At 45.4% G+C, this 17,084-nt stretch overlaps 1 protein-coding gene across 9 annotated transcripts in view; it reads left to right on the top strand.

Annotated features, from left to right (window-relative positions):
• PTPRO (protein tyrosine phosphatase receptor type O) overlaps positions 1 to 15,159 on the top strand; it is a 230,620-nt gene extending 215,461 nt beyond the window's left edge. For 6 of the 9 annotated variants that reach the window (XM_075603033.1, XM_075603032.1, XM_075603028.1 and 3 more), the window contains 3 exons: positions 2,072 to 2,207; positions 10,926 to 11,045; positions 12,746 to 15,158. In XM_075603033.1, the coding sequence (XP_075459148.1) occupies positions 2,072 to 2,207; positions 10,926 to 11,030 (241 nt within the window). In that variant the 3' untranslated portion in view covers positions 11,031 to 11,045; positions 12,746 to 15,158. Of the gene's footprint in view, positions 1 to 2,071; positions 2,208 to 10,925; positions 11,046 to 12,745 lie in introns of all 9 variants that reach the window. The other 3 variants (XM_075603030.1, XM_075603025.1, XM_075603029.1) reach the window with 2 other exon arrangements.
• The last annotated feature ends 1,925 nt before the right edge of the window (positions 15,160 to 17,084 follow it).

The following is a 17,084-nucleotide window of genomic DNA, read 5'->3' as shown; positions in this document are numbered from 1 at the left end:
TAAGATCATTGTGTGCAGGTGAGTGTGTGCATACAGTAAGATCATTGTGCGCAGGTGAGTGTGTGTACAGTAAGATCATTGTGCGCAGGTGAGTGTGTGCATACAGTAAGATCATTGTGTGCAGGTGAGTGTGTGCATACAGTAAGATCATTGTGTGCAGGTGAGTGTGTGCATACAGTAAGATCATTGTGTGCAGGTATGTGTATACAGTAAGATCATTGTGCGCAGGTGAGTGTGTGCATACAGTAAGATCATTGTGTGCAGGTGAGTGTGTGCATACAGTAAGATCATTGTGCGCAGGTGAGTGTGTGTACAGTAAGATCATTGTGCGCAGGTGAGTGTGTGCATACAGTAAGATCATTGTGCGCAGGTGAGTGTGTGCATACAGTAAGATCATTGTGCGCAGGTGAGTGTGTGCATACAGTAAGATCATTGTGCGCAGGTGAGTGTGTGCGTACAGTAAGATCATTGTGTGCAGGTGAGTGTGTGCATACAGTAAGATCATTGTGTGCAGGTATGTGAATACAGTAAGATCATTGTGTGCAGGTGAGTGTGTGCATACAGTAAGATCATTGTGTGCAGGTGAGTGTGTGCATACAGTAAGATCATTATGTAACCCCAGTGCTGTGTGTCTTTTATAAAGGTCCCTTTATGTCGGTGTAAAATATTTGGTGCTATTTTGTATTTTATGGCCTGTTCCCCTCATTGTTCTGCACTGGACAATATGCTGCTGCCTTATAGAAAAGTATAATGCTATATGATAAATGACCGCACACACATCAGCCATTTATATTTAATTGTTCCCTTCTTCGTTTTTTCCTTGGAAATATGTCGGGCCTGCAATTTATGAGCATTAAAAGCGCAGTTCCCGCGCGGGGATTCAAATGATGTGACATTACATTGTGTATAACCCAGCAGCAGAACTAACACTGAGGCCCTGGAATCTCCATACAAAGCACTATAATCACACAAGAGCTCATTACAGGAGCCTGACGAGCGCTGCCATCTTTGTACCTACCACAGCTGGATAGTGAACGCATCAGATATTTCTTCCTGAGGATATTTCATGTGGATACACGCGCCTTTATTATCTAGTGAAATATTAATACAACAACATATTACCAGTTTTATACGGAATATTGTAATTAGGGGCATTTAAACATTGCAAAAATCCTCAGAACATACAGTAAATCCGTCTTTTATTTATTAAGTGGAGCTGTTTCATGAGACACCTTCAGGCGCCAGAAGATACCTTATAGCCTATTAAACTGATTGGGTTGTAATGCTAGAAAGCATCGTATGGAATAGCACTACTTAATAACTGTGGCCCTTCGTGTTTAAAAATTGTTTGAACATATATACATTTAAAGTACTTAGTAAGCAGATTATTGCAACTAAGTTTAAACCAAATTAAATCCATCACCTTCTTTCCTTTTATTCTTAGTTTGCCACCATTGCCTATTTAATCAATACTTAAATAATGTGTGCACATCCTGCAAAACACAAACTGCAATAACATATCAGGAATTAGGGTCAGAGCTGGCAAAATAAATATGCATGAAAAGGTAGCAGCCAGAGCCGGAGCCAGAGCCAGAGTGCTAACCTTGCTGTTTCACCATACAGAATAGAGCATAAAAAACTATGGGGGAAAGTAGCAACACCAAAAATACCTGTACACAGAGGATTATGGGACATTGTTCAGAAGCAGGGTTCCCTGTCGCGCTCGAAAGGTTGTTTCCATTATCCTGTCTCCAAATAAAGTCTGTAACATTTTTTTAAATGGAAACCTTCTTCTGACAACAATATTGTATTTTGGGGGTGTGCTACTTCCCCCCCCCCCCCCCCATGTTACATGAAAGCGCAGACTGCGTAATATCTGGATTACTAACTGTATTTGAAGAATACCAGTTCCATTATGAGAATAAACACTTTCTGTCCATTTTTCGTTTAGTAATTGAGTTTGTGATTTTTTGTAAATACAGACATGCTAATAACCCTCCTCATAGTTTCATTGTACGTAAAGGTTATGGAAGTCCCCGTATTAAACCGTTCTCGTTACCCCGTGTTACAGCGCTGGCGTTGGCCGCACGGGAACGTTTATATCGTTGGACCGGCTCATGCAGCATATCCGTGATCATGAATTTGTAGATATATTAGGACTAGTCGGTGAGCTGCGTTCCTACAGGATGTCCATGGTGCAGACGGAGGTAAGAATACATGTCAAAATCACAAACTATTCCATTTTACACACAACCTCACGTGGAAATATTCGCCATAGAGGCCACTATACAAAAGACGCACAAATTACCTGCACTAGAAGGTTCATAAATGTATTGACGATATGTTCTATATTTTGCAACCAAAAATTATGCCTATAAAATAGCAACATTGGGCAATAACTATGTATCAGATATCCCCACTGTGACAGAAACCAGGGGTTGGTAATAAACTCCATATACAGGGCTCCCAGGATACTGAACAGTTTCTGTCCTGTCTAAGCTGAACAGGGCAGCCTCGTGGTACAGGCACTCCATTCCACAGTTTGTCTGCTGCCTGTTTTCTGTCACCTGTCATGCTGATTAGAGTTCAGGTATATAAGACCTGTTTCCTGTTTCCTCTGGGCCCCGCCCAAGAGCCTGGAAGGCTGCTGAACTGCAGAGGGGTGAGAAAGCCTCTTTCCCAAATCGCTTCATTCATTCTGTTAGTTTGTCTAAAGACTGCAAAGGTACTTATTTTGTTGGTGGAAGTGGACAAGCCACTTCCAACTCTGAGTCAGGGACATCTAAGTTTAAGTTATCGCTCAGACGAGCAGCTTTTTGTTTGGCTTTGTTTTCTGTTTAAACTGTGGCAGTCTCAGTGCCTGGGACTGAATAAACCAGGCATAGCCTGTTTAAAGGAACAGTACGTGACGTCTCATCATTTTAACCTACCCTAAAAGACCGTGTTCTAACAGTCCCGGACAGACGGCGGAGCCCCGGAGTAAGCCGTTTGTCACATATGGTGGAGAATGCGGGCAGAACACTAAAAGGTCTGGGGGTTAAAGAACTTTAAAGAAAAAAAAAAAAAAAAAGTTTTTTTTTCTCTCTATCCAAACAAGATGGAAGACGTGGTGAGTGCGCTGGTACGCAATGTCGCTGTCCAGAGAGACGCGAATGAAGCCCTGCAACAGGCGAATGCAAACCAGCAAGAGACAAACCGCTTGCTGAAAGAGGAGCAACAGCGGTTCGCTCAGGGCTTACAGCAGGAACTCGAGATCCTGAGGGAGACTATCAGTAACCTTCCACTGGCAGCGGCAGCCCCAGTTCCGAAAATGACCAGGGCAAGCCACTACCTTCAGAAGATGGGACCCTCGGATGATGTGGAAGCCTATCTTCTCACGTTTGAACGCACGGCACAGAGAGAGGGATGGCCAGAAGCTGAGTGGGCTGGTCTAATCGCACCCTTCCTAAGCGGCGAACCCCAGAAGGCTTACTTTGATCTAGAGCCAGCCGAAGCTAACGTCTATGCAAAATTGAAGTTCGAGATCCTCGCCCGCCTCGGCGTAACCACGGCTGTTCGCGCCCAAAGGTTTCACGCATGGTCCTTCACGATGGATAAAGCCACCCGAAGCCAGATGTATGACCTCATCCACCTCGCCCGGAAGTGGCTACAACCCGAGATCAACTCAGCAAGCCACATCGTGGAACGGTTGGTTATGGACCAGTTCTTGAGGAAACTTCCCTCTGCCTTACGCCATTGGGTCAGTCGGAGTGACCCCCACAATGCTGATGAGCTTGTGGCCCTCGTAGAAAAGTACAATGCAGCAGGAGAGCACCCGCAACCCACAGTCGTGGAGCAACCCCACTACCCGAGGTTCCAGGACTCTTCCAGAGACGGTAAAAGGGTACCGGGGTTAAGGGGAGCTGAAGAGCGGCGACCACCTTCACGCAGCACCAGCAACAGTGGTTCGCACACTAAGGGCAATAGCCAACATGGGGAGCCGGGAAAAGGCTCTAAGTGGGACACAGACTATGTACCTAAATGTGTAAATTGTCATGAGAGGGGCCACACAGCAAAAATCTGCCCACTAAATGATGAGCCCATGCAATGCAACAGCGTGGAACCTTATTCGCTGTTGTCCCAATGTATGGGCCCTAGCCCAGAGGACCCCTTGAATAACCATCTGTGGGCATTTGTAAAGGTTAATGGTAAGAGGGTTCGGGCACTTCTTGACTCTGGGAGTATGGTCACACTAGTGTCCGAATACCTATTGCCCATTAAGAAGAAACAGGTAAACAGTTCACAAAGAGTGGCAATTTGTTGTATACATGGGGATAATCATGAATATTCCACTGTTGATGTTTTTTTTTAAACAGAATTTGGTTCTTTAGATTTCAAGGTGGGTGTTGTACCCAAACTGGCACATGATGTGTTAATAGGGACCGACTTTCCCCATTTTCTAAAAATGTGGTCCCCAGCTCAGAATAGCGCCCAGAGTTCAATAGCAGACCATAACGAAGTGTTAGAAGAAACAAATCCTTTCCCTTTTTCAGAAATGGAGGTTGACGAGGGCCCAAATAAGAAAGGGGAAAAGGAGGAGTGCTGTGAAATTCCCTTCCCCATCACTACTTTGGTAGGGAATACCCCAAATCAAGATGTTGATCAGGCACTTACCACCCCAGTACAGGATAAGACCCTCGCTGACCTAGAGGTCAGTCCTGGGAGTTTTAAGAAGGCCCAGTGGGAGGACCCCACATTAGCGGTAGCAAGGGGAAATATACGGGACCAGAATAGTACTCATGGCCAACCAGATAGGTCACTTGCTTACCCCTACTTCGAGGTAGAGAACGACCTAGTATATCGGGTTGATAAAAGAAAATCAGTTACAACTAAACAATTGTTGGTACCACGGACATTCCGTAACGTAGTATTACACCTCGCACATAGTCATCCATTGGGGGGACACCTAGGGGTGGAAAAGACAAAAGAAAAGGTTCTCCGAAGCTTTTATTGGCCTGGGGTTCTGGCAGAAATTACAAACTATTGTTCCTCATGCCCAGAATGTCAGATCACCGCCCCGTTCAAAGCATACCGCAGCCCATTGGTACCCCTTCCCATAATAGAGGTACCATTTGACCGGATTGCTATGGATCTAGTAGGACCCCTAATAAAGTCTGCTAGGGGACATCAGCATATATTGGTAATATTAGATTATGCTACCCGATATCCGGAGGCAGTTCCCCTACGTAGCACCTCTGCTAAAAACATAGCAAAAGAGTTAGTACTTCTGTTTTCCCGGGTCGGAATTCCTAAAGAGATCTTATCTGACCAGGGAACACCATTTATGTCCCAAGTAACAAAAGAGCTATGTAAACTCCTAAAAATCAAGCATCTCAGAACCTCAGTCTATCATCCACAAACAGATGGTTTAGTGGAAAGGATCAATAAAACCTTAAAGAGCATGTTACGCCGGGCGGTCGATAAGGATGGGAAAAACTGGGACTGTTTGTTACCATACCTGTTATTTGCCATTAGGGAAGTTCCCCAGTCATCCACAGGCTTCTCCCCGTTTGAACTATTGTATGGCCGACATCCAAGGGGCTTACTGGATATAGCCAAAGAAACTTGGGAACACGAGGTTACCCCTTACAGAAGTGTAATAGAGCATGTTGCCCAAATGCAGGACCGCATTGCTGCAGTCCTACCCATAGTGAGGGAACACATGGAGAAAGCTCAAGAAGCACAAAGGAATACGTATAATAAGGGTGCTAGGGTCAGAATTTTTTTTCCAGGTGATAGGGTACTAGTTCTGGTTCCCACCGTGGAGAGTAAATTCCTTGCTAAATGGCATGGGCCATATGAGGTCTTGGAAAGAGTGGGAGAAGTAAATTATAGGGTAAGGCAGCCAGGTAGGAGGAAACCTGAGCAAATTTACCATATAAACCTACTCAAGCCCTGGAAAGATAGAGAGGTCTTGTTAACCCTAGTACCCCCAGGTCCGTCAGAGAATCAAGAAACTGACCCAGAGGTTAGCATAGCTGAAACACTGTCCGTGCATCAGAAACGAGAGGTCCAGAGTTTAGTGAGAAGGAACAAAGAAATCTTCTCTACACAGCCAGGTAAAACTAACGTAATTAAACATGACATAGTCTCTGAATCGGGGGTCCGAGTTAACCTTAAACCGTACCGAATCCCAGAGGCCAAGAGAGAGGCTATAAGTTTAGAGGTTAAAAAAATGCTAAAACTAGGCGTAATTGAGGAATCCCAAAGTGGGTGGAACAGCCCTATAGTTTTAGTCCCAAAGCCAGACGGTACAACAAGGTTTTGTAATGACTACCGGAAACTAAACGCGGTGTCAAAATTTGATACTTATCCTATGCCCAGGGTGGATGAACTTGTAGAGAGACTGGGCAAAGCCCGATATCTCACAACCCTAGACCTAACAAAAGGGTACTGGCAGGTTCCCCTCACAGAAAGGGCAAAAGAAAAAACAGCCTTCTCAACCCCAGACGGCCTCTTTCAATATAAGGTGCTGCCTTTTGGCTTACATGGAGCTCCCGCCACATTCCAAAGAATGATGGATAAAATTTTAAACCCACATGTTCGGTACGCTGCCGCCTACCTGGATGATGTGGTAATCCATAGTGAAGATTGGCAGTCCCACCTTCCAAAGGTCCAAGCTGTGCTCGACGCAGTTCGGTCTGCTGGACTAACTGCTAACCCCGCTAAATGCACTATTGGTCTGGAGGAGGCCAAGTATCTGGGGTATTCTATTGGTAGAGGGTTACTCAAACCACAAACACTCAAAGTAGAGGCGATACAAAATTGGCCAAGGCCAGTCACAAAAAAACAAGTAAGGACCTTTTTGGGGTTAATTGGCTACTATAGGAGGTTTATTCCCAATTTTGCAACTAAGGCAACCCCACTAACCGACCTCACAAAAGCAAGAGGACCGCTAATGGTAAAGTGGTCCCCCGAAGCCGAACAGGCCTTTAGAAGCCTGAAAGAAGCTCTCTGTGCCCAACCAGTGTTGGTCACACCTGACTTCTCCAAAGAGTTCGTAGTCCAAACCGACGCATCTGAGGTAGGGCTGGGGGCGGTACTCTCCCAGGAGTCTCAAGGGGAGGAGCACCCCATCCTTTATTTAAGTAGGAAACTAAATCCCCAGGAGAAAAATTACTCCATAGTCGAGAAAGAGTGTCTCGCAATAAAGTGGGCTGTAGAGACACTCAAGTATTATCTGTTGGGGAGAAAGTTCCGATTGGTCACAGATCATGCACCCCTTACCTGGATGTGTCAAAATAGGGAGAAGAACGCTAGGGTGACCAGGTGGTTCCTAAGCCTACAGCCCTTTAAATTTTCTGTGGAACACAGGTCGGGGCACAAACATGGCAATGCCGACGGGTTGTCAAGGATGCACTCCCTAATATCCATGGTCGCTCACCCCTCGAGGTCTGAGCTGGGGGGGAGGATATGTGACAGAAACCAGGGGTTGGTAATAAACTCCATATACAGGGCTCCCAGGATACTGAACAGTTTCTGTCCTGTCTAAGCTGAACAGGGCAGCCTCGTGGTACAGGCACTCCATTCCACAGTTTGTCTGCTGCCTGTTTTCTGTCACCTGTCATGCTGATTAGAGTTCAGATATATAAGACCTGTTTCCTGTTTCCTCTGGGCCCCGCCCAAGAGCCTGGAAGGCTGCTGAACTGCAGAGGGGTGAGAAAGCCTCTTTCCCAAATCGCTTCATTCATTCTGTTAGTTTTCTAAAGACTGCAAAGGTACTTATTTTGTTGGTGGAAGTGGACAAGCCACTTCCAACTCTGAGTCAGGGACATCTAAGTTTAAGTTATCGCTCAGACGAGCAGCTTTTTGTTTGGCTTTGTTTTCTGTTTAAACTGTGGCAGTCTCAGTGCCTGGGACTGAATAAACCAGGCATAGCCTGTTTAAAGGAACAGTACGTGACGTCTCATCATTTTAACCTACCCTAAAAGACCGTGTTCTAACAGTCCCGGACAGACGGCGGAGCCCCGGAGTAAGCCGTTTGTCACACCACTTATTAAGTACCCAAGTAAATGTAGATGAATATTTTAGTGTCAGGGTGCAGCGATTCACGTCACACCCGTGTCCCGAGCCCATGCGATCCAGGAAAGTTAAATCATTCGCAGGTGCATTATTATAAGTCTGTATTTACTTTCAGCTTATGATTGAAAATATTAGGTTACACAAATATATGAATGTAAATACTTTAAATATTTACACATTTCACTCGATGGGGGTTTGATATTTGTAATTGTCAGCAGCAAACACCACGAAATAGTAACACTTACGTATTTAGTGGCACGTTTATTTTCAATGACAATGTGTTTGTTTGTTTTAGCAGAGCACACGGGAGGTCAGTGTATCGGGACACACTTATACATTTAATTGAGTTATATATTCAGCAAGACCCTGGTGCATCATCTGTAATCATTGAACAATTAGTGCAGAAAAGTAGCACTCTTGATAATAATTACAGCTGCTGGCACCTGTGGGGTGACATTGATGTACTCAAACATCTTCCAAAACATGCTTTTTGCATTAATGTGGGATTAAGCATCACTCAAAATCTCCATTGCAACGGTTACCATGAACGTATACGGCTGCTTAAAAAGTAAGAAGTCGCCTATAACAGAATTACTCAAAAGTATTGAACATGCCCTCGTGACCTTAATGTGTACCCTGCAGGGGAACTGACCCGGACATGTAAGAGGTCAGGTCCATTTTTATTTAGACATTTATTTTACTGCCATGATCCATTATTATATTAAGTTGTACATAAGAACAGCAGATGGAATCCTATTAATGAATATTTCTTTCTGAAATGTGTTGCTGACATTTTCTTCACCCAAGTTACGCCAAACAAACTTCTTAGAAATCAGGTAAAGATTTGGGGACCCTGCAAAGGGGAGCGTGGAAACTCTCCGCAGGGTTACTTACTTACTGTATGTATATCTTTATTTATATAGCGCTATGCAGGTACATAGCGCGTCACAGCAGTAATACACGGGACATAATAATATAACACACAATGGGAACAAGCGCTTCAGACATAAAACATTAGGAAAAGGAGTCCCTGCCCCGAAGAGCTTACAATCTAAGTGGTAAGAACTTAGACAGTATGAGGGTATTATAGTAAGTGTGTCTGCAAGGGGCCACGGTCAGTGCATCTGAGATGTATAGTATCAGCCACGGAGCCACCCATGTGCTTTGTTAAAGAGGTGTGTTTTAGGATGGGTCTTATAGCTGTATAGAGAGGGTGCTATTACCAGAGGTGTGTTTTAGGATGGGTCTTATAGCTGTATAGAGAGGGTGCTATTACCAGAGGTGTGTTTTAGGATGGGTCTTATAGCTGTATAGAGAGGGTGCTATTACCAGAGGTGTGTTTTAGGATAGGTCTTATAGCTGTATAGAGAGGGTGCTATTACCAGAGGTGTGTTTTAGGATGGGTCTTATAGCTGTATAGAGAGGGTGCTATTACCAGAGGTGTGTTTTAGGATAGGTCTTATAGCTGTATAGAGAGGGTGCTATTACCAGAGGTGTGTTTTAGGATGGGTCTTATAGCTGTATAGAGAGGGTGCTATTACCAGAGGTGTGTTTTAGGATAGGTCTTATAGCTGTATAGAGAGGGTGCTATTACCAGAGGTGTGTTTTAGGATGGGTCTTATAGCTGTATAGAGAGGGTGCTATTACCAGAGGTGTGTTGCAGTCAGTGAGATAGGTTTTAGGTGGGAGAGGGCTTTAGGTACAAAAGGCGTAGGGAGAAGATATAAGACGGGGGGGGGAGGCGAGGGCGGGGGGGAGGCGAGGGGGGGGGGGAAGCGAAGGGGGGGGGAGGCGAGGGGGGGGGGCAGAAGAGCGCACAAAACCACACAATATATTGCCCTTTAAATTTAATATGAGAATACACATTTATAAAAACACAATCCCAATCACATAAAAATATGACAGGGTGATGAAAAAAGGACAATAAAAAAAAATAGGGATGAGATGAAGGTACACGGACCAACACCTAAAAATTCAAATGCAATTACCAACCCAAAAAATGTTGAAATGTCTTTGGATTAGGCAATGTGGTTTGTTTTGCGATTACTGCGGTATCAATGCCTAATAAAAACATTTGGAAAATAAATGCAATTACCAAATGGTCTCTGGAAGTCGGCTGTGAGCTGCGGGACCCTGCAGCGTTTCCAGCGGCCCACTCCACGTGCTCCGTTGTCAGGGTGATGTCGGTGGTGGCGTCGGCGAATGACATCACTCGGCGGGGCTCCGGACCGCTTTGCTCTGGAGCTGCTCTCAGATCAGCTGCGGGCAACAACTTGGTTTCTTCCTCAGCGCTGCTGTGCCCGACGGGATCAGCTGTTTGTTATTTCTCTCTCTACACGTTTCGCGAGACCTAGGCCCCTTCTTCAGGAGTGATAGTGGTCAGTCCCTCTCAGAGGCTTTTTAAGGGTTTTCGTAATTAACCCTGTTTGGGTCAATCAATAAACACTTGGCAATCATATGTGGGATACTTTATGTTATTCCCTTTTCATATATCACATGTACATGCCGTAATAATGTTAGGTGCTGTTATTCAATGCATTACCAGCATGGATATACTTTATTTCCCCTCATAGGATTGTCCAGTGTTTACATCCCAGTACGTTGATAAATACTCACCCTCTCCTGTGCCAATCACTACTTCTGTGAGCAAGAAGACGAGAGGGACAGTTTTGACCAACGAGGCGGCATTATACAGCAGACTAGAGTAGGGAGGAGCTCCTGCCCACAGGTGCAATGTGTGCGTGTGCCCCTTACAGGGTCCTGGGTGCGCATGTCGCCCACCACTGCTGCATTTTCACCAGAGCAGCTGAAGTCTGTATTTTTATGATGCTCGGTGCAGACTGACATTTGATATCTTTTCGCAGGAACAATTTATTTTTATTCACCAGTGCGTGCAGATGATGTGGAAAAAGAAAAAACAGCAGTTCTGTATCAGCGACGTCATTTATGAAAATGTCAGCAGTTCATAGTTCACCTTTTACTTTGTAAGTACAATAAGTATCTTTTCAGTAGAATTTTGTTTTGAATATTCTGTATATTATAACAACCTGAAGCGGCTTCACATTTACAGCAAGCCTAAATTTATTAGGGACTCCAGCGTTGGACTGTTATTCTGCGTGTGTATCTCTTTGCATTGCAGCCCCCCATTATGTAACAATACAGTTGCCATTGTTTTGTTTTATTAGATGCAGCAGTCGCTTAGCTTTAAGGAAATGTAATCACCTACATAAGCTGCCGATCAATCCGTTCTCCCGTTATCGATCAGCACAGATCCTGCTTCTCCGGGTTCACAATATGGCCGCCTATTTCAAAAGAGGAAGTGCTGTGCCTTTGGTATAGCAACCAAAGGAAGCTTAAATTAAAACTCATTAAAAAGGGCATGGGGAGGGGGGGGGGCAGAATAATACTTACCATATTTAACTAATACTACATAACTGATTAATTAAAAAAAAAAAAAAAAAGCTGTGTGCTGCTCACGCGCAGAGTAAGTGAAACTTCTTTGTGTGTGTGTGTGTGCTGTGTGTGCTGTGTGTGCTGTGTGCGCTGTGTGCTGCTCACGCGCAGAGTAAGTGAAACTTCTTTGTGTGTGTGTGTGCTGTGTGCGCTGTGTGCGCTGTGTGCTGCTCACGCGCAGAGTAAGTGAAACTTCTTTGTGTGTTGTCAGCAACATATAAAGTAACAATTATATTATTACTGCTTAGAGTATGAGTAAATTTGATTGGCGGGGTCATGTTTATTGGCAGCAGTGCCGGCATCATGGATGTTGAGCGGGTGGGGGGAGCGGCGGCGCATGTCAGCGGGCGGGTGTGGGGAGCGGCGGCGGTCAGTGTTGTTGAGCGGGTGGGGGGAGCGGCGGCGCATGTCAGCGGGCGGGTGTGGGGAGCGGCGGCGGTCAGTGTTGTTGAGCGGGTGGGGGGAGCGGTGCCGGCAGCTGGCACCGCCGCCGCATGTCAGCGGGCAGGTGGGGGAGGAGCGCGTCGCGCCGCATGTCAGCGGGTGTGTGGGGGGGAGCGCGTCGCATGTCAGCGGGTGTGGGGGGGGGAGCGCGTCGCATGTCAGCGGGTGTGTGGGGGGGAGCGCGTCACACCGCATGTCAGCGGGTGTGTGGGGGGGAGCGCGTCGCATGTCAGCGGGTGTGTGGGGGGGAGCGCGTCGCATGTCAGCGGGTGTGTGGGGGGAGCGCGTCGCATGTCAGCGGGTGTGTGGGGGGGAGTGATGCATGTGATTTTTAGGTTAGCTGGGCGGGTGGGAGCATGTCAGTGTTGGGGTCGGGCTGAGCCAGAGCACAGCCCGGCCTCAGCTTCCAGCACTTGCTTCATGACGTCACGTCCGTTTCATTTTCTGTCTCCACAACGCACTAAAGAAGTTTCACTTCAAAAACACACAGGATTTTGAACGTATTGCTGCTTTAACACAAGTGATCAATAGGTTGTGAGATCCATATGCACCAGCGGGGAATTATAGAGGATTCGTGCCTTTGAACAAAATGATCAGATAAATAAATATTTGTTAAACCGTTTGGTAATAACATTCGATAAATCTCGTGTCTGCAAATTCTGTGCTCTGTACTGGATTGTTTTCTTATTATATTGTGAAAATTAAAAATGATTGAATTAAATGTATTAAATATTAATTTCACCAAGGGACGCACGGCTGAATCTTTTATTTTGATCTCTACTTTCAGATGAGGACAAAATACAATCATCTTCCCTAGCTTCGGATGTGTTTTCTTTCAAATGGCTGGTCGTTTACCAACAATGGCCCCGGCAGTAAGGGGCCCGGAGCGGGGGAGAGGAGCGGGGGCCCGGAGCAGGGGAGAAGCGCGGGGGCCCGGAGCGGGGGAGAAGCGGGGGAAGACCGAGCCTTAAAGAACCTGTTGTGTCTTTTCAACCGTTTCCTTTATGAACATTTTTAAATATTGGACCAAACTCAACTAAACACAGGCAGACACACTAACTACCAGAGCAGGAAATGCTGTAATGCACAGAGTTGTATCATGGTTTGCTTTGTATGGAGGCCGGGCAATATGTGTAATCGCTGAATTGGAAAGGACTGGGGTCACGTTCTTTTCCTCGTGTTAGTGTTCTAAGGTAAAGTGAATCAGGCATTGTTAGTATCTAATAATACCTCATGTATGCAAAGGACAAAGCAAGGAGGATTCTGGATGAGCCGTTATGTTAATGGGAAGTGCGTATTCTCACGCGCACCCAGAATATATAGCGGTAGGCACAGTGCTTTATCGCAAGGCCGCACGATGCGCGCGGATTCTGCATTTCTCCAGCTTCTAAAGCAAGTGGCCAGTTTATAGCGGAAAGTAAAAAGCGGATAAATGTACCAATCTCCTCCCCTCCCTTCAGGCATTTCTAGAGGTACTTAGTCATGACATGGGCCAGGGGTGGGCTGAGACACCTGTGCTGAAGCAGGGATATCCTTAAAGCCTGACCTGTTGGTGGCCCTTGATGACTGGAGTTGTCCTCTCCTGTCCTACACCTTTATGTGTAAGCCACAGTGGCACCGCAGCCCTCACTTTCATATATTCTCCCTCAGTGTAAAAGTGTGCGGTTTGACATTGTGAATGTTCTGTCTGATTTACCAACGCCACCTCATTCATTCGGAGGAGAGAGGGCACTGCGAAGAGACAGGGCCGGTTTAGCCGGGCTGTGATCAGTGGAGGCAGCTCTATGGACCCTCACTGTTTGAATACCCAGAAGCCTTTTAGCTCTCCCGTTCATTTGTTATTGGCATTACTAGAACCACATACATTTATTCGTTTGAGTTTTATTTAAATACATGGGGCTCTATGTATCAGGAGCTACGTGTGCGCTGACAGTCGTGTAAATGTGCATTTTTTTCCCTGTCTGAAATGTATTTCTACAGTTTTAGAAATTAGCGTGGAAGACTTAACGCCATCTTTATGGTGACTGAGAAAACCAACGCAAAAAACCATCAAGCAAAGGAACGCGGGCTGCCCCTTTTGTAATACACAGACCTGCGCCAATATGCTGATGTAACGCCGCCCCTAACTCCTCCCACTCGCTCCATAAATCCCTCATCTCGCCGCAGACAGATGCAGGCATCCCCGGAAATGGTGCGACTTCTTTTAATACATAGGCTCTGTCAGGCGCAGGTATATTTCAGCGTCTTTGAACCAACATTTTGTCTTTGATACATAAGAGTCCACGGTGCTTTGGTGAAGTAACATAATGCGGTTATCACGCCATGACGGGTTGGGTGAGCGCGCTTTTGTAAAGTTTCAGTGGAAGCAAGCAGAGGTGAAACGGATTGTGCATCTAAATAAAATGATGATATTTAATTAAAAGTACGCGCCTCATAATTAGTTTGCGGTCACCGGTATTAATGAGGTATAATTTGTTCTGCTAACATCTAGAATGTTTTGACATTTGAAAGCATCACCATAGTGAGGTTCCCAATCTACCTATTGTGTGTTTGGAATTAAATCTATGTTAAAAAAAACCTAAAAAACGCAGTCCCTCAACAACACATCCTGGAGTTCCAGTAATACTACAATTTCATTATTTATGTTGTGTTTAATACTGTAACCTTGCAAATTTAGGTCTGAAAGCCAGATGGCGAAAAATCCACAAATATATAAATAGTATATACAATATATTGCTAAAATTTAGTGAGTGTGAAGCAAAGGGACCTGGTTCAATTACCGGTGTCGGCTCCTCGTGACCTTGGGCAAATCACATTATCTCCCTGTGCCTCTGCCACCAAAAAATAGATTGTAAGCTCTATTGGGTAGGGGTTGTAAAAACTCTGTAGAGCGCCGTGTACATTGTCAACGCTATGAAAGAAAATCCCAATGTAAGAGAAACTATAACAAAGATTCTTACATTCATTTTTCTGCAGAAAGCCAGTGCAGAACTTCCCAATGAAGTATGTTTCCGGATGAAAGCAAAAGGCAAAGTCGAAAACGAAGTTATCTGCCCCGGTATAACGGGGTCTCTATCATCCTCTGTTCCAGAGGAGGAGCTGCTGCATTTACTTCGGCAGTCAGGAGGTTAAACAAGCAAATGACGGACATAATCAGGCTTAGGAAGGAGTGTCTCAGTGAGTAAAGACTCTGACTGGCACTGAGTTTGAAGCAGGGGAACCTGATTCAATTCCCGGTGTCGGCTCCTTGTGACCTTGGGCAAGTCACTATCTCCCTGTGTCTCAGGCACCAAAAACATAGATTGTAAGCTTCACGGGGCAGGGACTGTCTGCAAAATGTCTCTGTAAAGCGCTACGTAAATCTAGCAGCGCTATACAAGAACATGCTAAAAAATATATACCTGTATATATATATATATATATATTTCCCAGTGCACTTTGGGCATACGCCACGATGTGTTTTAGAGAACTTTGCTTGAGTGTCAGGAGCCAAATATGTTCGGTTTAATGATTTTAATTTGCGTTTCTCTCCAGTACAATGAATGGGTTCCTTTAAAGGTGTTTTCCAGTCCCCTTGTTATTACCTCATGGTCTGCCAGTTCTGGTATATCGTTTTTCCTGGGCCCATGTCCCTGACATGAATAGTCCCTGAGGCCGAAGGAATGCTAATCGGTATATCGGGTTTATAATACATTTGTAGTTGTCGTTTTTAATGTCGAGTGTAGAATATGTGTGTGGATTTTGTACCAGTATCTCATTTAAATAATAACAATGTCCCAGGATAGTGTTTCCTGCTCCCAAAGTGTTATCCGCAGCACACGGCTTCTATGATGTCGAGAACATTTTAAAAATACTTGTTCTCTGCTAATGCTGCTGGGAATCTCCATCCTCCCTGGGAGGTGCGCTACGGGCGCCTCCCCATCACAAAACATAGGGGGATGGTCAGTACCCCCATCACAAAACATATAGGGGGATGGTCAGTACCCCCATCACAAAACATATAGGGGGGTGGTCAGTACCCCCATCACAAAACATATAGGGGGATGGTCAGTACCCCCATCAGGAGTTTGCTGACCTTCTTTACTAGGATGTTAGAGACCAAAAAGGTCTCTACCCTGGATATATGAAGTTTAGGGTAAAAAGAGGCATTTCTCTCCATGTGGGGGACGTCCCCAGATATCTGTGGTGTTCAGGTTACACAAATTGTGTAGGAAAGTGTTCTTATTAAGTTTCATTTAGTTTTTATCCTAATTATTACTGTCTACCTATCAATGTTGTCAATTGAATAATGAAATGTGATGTATGTTAGCCATTTTAATGATTATAATAATAGCATGTTCTTGTATAGCGCTGCTAGTTTTACGTAGCGCTTTACAGAGACATTTTGCAGGCACAGGTCCCTGCCCCGTGGAGCTTACAATCTATGTTTTGGTGCCTGGGACACAGGGAGATAAAGTGACTTGCCCAAGTTCACAAGGAGCCGAAATCGTTACTCACTGAGCCACTCCCTCTCCCTATTGATTGATGCCCCTATATTAACTACTGACTAATAGTGGGAGACACTCCTGCCGAAGTTTGTAAAACGAAACATGTAGAGTGTGAGTTTTGCCAGACACGCAGCAGCAGCAGCAAGACGCATTATTCTGCCAAAAGTCCGCAACCGGATGCAACGTCAAACCCGGAAGTGGCGTATCGGGACCCAGGGAGACGCGCCTGAAGCCGGATACAATCGGGAGCAGGCAAGGAGAGGCAGAGAGGAGACGCCTGGGGAGCCCAAGAGACCGACCGAGACAGCTTGGGATCCAGCACCGGGACAGCGGCACACGAAGAGCGGTGGCGGTGAGAATATCGTGACGCTGAGCTATCTGTACACGGACTGTGTGCCAATTTTAAAAGCATATGTCACATTGTAAGTGCATTTCTTACACAGCATTTTTAAATACGAGATGCACAATGGTCCTTGTTCTTTCTTTTCTGGAGGTACTAAGTTCGTGATATTACAGACAGATTGCCACGTTTGTGATGTGCACTAATTTACCTGCCCCGTTTGTGATGTGCACTAATTTACCTGCCACGTTTGTGATGTGCACTAATTTACCTACTACAGGGTAAGTATGCAGAACATA

This window comes from Ascaphus truei, chromosome 5, assembly GCF_040206685.1.
Source record: "Ascaphus truei isolate aAscTru1 chromosome 5, aAscTru1.hap1, whole genome shotgun sequence".
Lineage (NCBI taxonomy): Eukaryota > Metazoa > Chordata > Amphibia > Anura > Ascaphidae > Ascaphus > Ascaphus truei.
The sequence above is the reverse complement of the archived record's forward strand: the minus strand, read 5'-3'. Positions and strand labels throughout refer to the sequence as shown.